Source organism: Herpailurus yagouaroundi, unplaced genomic scaffold (assembly GCF_014898765.1).
Source record: "Herpailurus yagouaroundi ecotype Mexico unplaced genomic scaffold, PumYag 186, whole genome shotgun sequence".
In the NCBI taxonomy this organism is placed as follows: domain Eukaryota; kingdom Metazoa; phylum Chordata; class Mammalia; order Carnivora; family Felidae; genus Herpailurus; species Herpailurus yagouaroundi.
The window spans coordinates 12,192,270-12,193,842 of NW_024412417.1; the positions used below are offsets into that span (position 1 = coordinate 12,192,270).

General features: G+C 56.5%; 1 protein-coding gene across 4 annotated transcripts in view; it reads right to left on the minus strand.

The window, feature by feature from the left end:
• Window positions 1–1,348, minus strand: part of SNX31 (sorting nexin 31) — a 72,432-nt gene extending 71,084 nt beyond the window's left edge. For 3 of the 4 annotated variants that reach the window (XM_040494124.1, XM_040494123.1, XM_040494122.1), the window contains exons 1-2: window positions 1,198–1,348; window positions 1,012–1,086 (exon numbers count right to left, since the gene is read on the minus strand). In XM_040494124.1, the coding sequence (XP_040350058.1) occupies window positions 1,012–1,086; window positions 1,198–1,263 (141 nt within the window). In that variant the 5' untranslated portion in view covers window positions 1,264–1,348. Of the gene's footprint in view, window positions 1–1,011; window positions 1,087–1,197 lie in introns of those variants that run through there. The other variant, XM_040494125.1, reaches the window with a different exon arrangement.
• Window positions 1,349–1,573: the final 225 nt, after the last annotated feature.

The following is a 1,573-nucleotide window of genomic DNA, read 5'->3' on the forward strand; positions in this document are numbered from 1 at the left end:
CCTTCCTTCCTTCCTTCCTTCCTTCCTTCCTTCCTTCCTTCCTTCCTATATATGCTCTTTAAAATCAGGATACAACCCCGCCCCCAAATGTTTTTAATTAAAAAGAAAACATGCACGGGGCACCTGGGTGGCTCAGTCGGCTGGGCGTCCGACTTTGGCTCAGTTCACCATCTCACTGTCGGTGGGTGAGTTTGAGCCCTGCATCAGGCTCTGTGCTCAGAGCCTGGAGGCTTCTTCAGATTCTGTGTCTCCCTCTCTCTCTGCTCCTCCCCTGCTCACACTCTGTCTCTCTCTCAAAATAAATAAAGATTAAAAAAAAAGAAAAAGAAAAAGAAAACATGCATGGAGGCAGAGGGAGGGTGAATTTTATTTCCAAACTTTCATTTACTCCTCTAACCCATTTTGGAGACTTGGAACTCTTCCTTATTAGGACAATAAAACCCTTTAGAGCATGCTAATAAATCAGGCTGCCTCGCAAAGAAAATGCCCCACATCAGAGGGAGAAACTATAGTGGGAAACGGCCTCCGGTCTTGATCAGTCATTTGCTTCCTGGGTTTCCAGCCTGCCGGTACTCGAAGCCTATAAATACACTCATTTGAAAACAAAAATACACACACCTTTTCAAAGAAGCCTAAGACACTCTGGGAGAGAGAAAATTAAATACCGATCTATGTACAAGATTCCTAAAACTATAGCTCCGTCTAGATTTAGTGTGCTCATTCTGAACGGGGACATAATGCTGGGGAAGAGCTGAAATGCACCCTGCCAGCGGGGGCTGCTGGGGGTCGATCACTGGGCTGGAAAGCGGTTGGGAGAATCACCTGAGCCAATTCCCTCACCTCCCAGCTGCAGAGGGTTAGGAGCGGTAACCTATATAAACGGAGCTGTAGGCCGAGCGTTACCAAATCGATCCTTACTCCAACCCCGCTTCCCAGATTAGGGGCTTGCAGCGCTCAAAAGGTCCGGTGTCTTGGGGCGCGCTTTTCCTCACCTGCCTCGAGCCTGCTCACCTGTTCGTTCCAACGGTGCAGCTGGCTGTAGCGCACCCTGCAGAAGAGGTACCCGTCCAGGTACACGGAGTACAGCTGCAACACGGAGACAGAGCGGCTCGGATTAGCTGAGCGAGCAGGTGAGCCCTCGCCCCGTCACGTCGCCGACCGTCTCCCCGCCCGATCAACCCCTGGTCCCCAGCGCACCACGTAGCGGCCCCCCAGCGCGTCCGGCCGCTGCTGGGACACCGGAATGCAGAAGTGCATCTTCATGGCTCTGGCGGGGGTGGGGAAGGGCCGTCGGCAAGCCGAGCCGCGGCGGCGAGTCCGGGCTCCGGGGAGCAGAGGGCTGCGGGTCTGCAGCGGCAAGGGCGAGTCTGGACCCGCCGCGGCGGCCGGGGCGGGGCTGGCACCGCCCCCTGGTCCCCGCCCAGCTCCGGCCCAGCGGTCGGTCCCGGGAAGGTGAGGAGCCGCGCTCGCAGAAGCCGGACCTGCCAGTGGCTCGACACGGGTGTGTGGACCTCTCCCGGCTCCTTGGCGGGAAAATCGTGCGTGGGCGGGTGGATCGCTAGAAGCCTTCTGG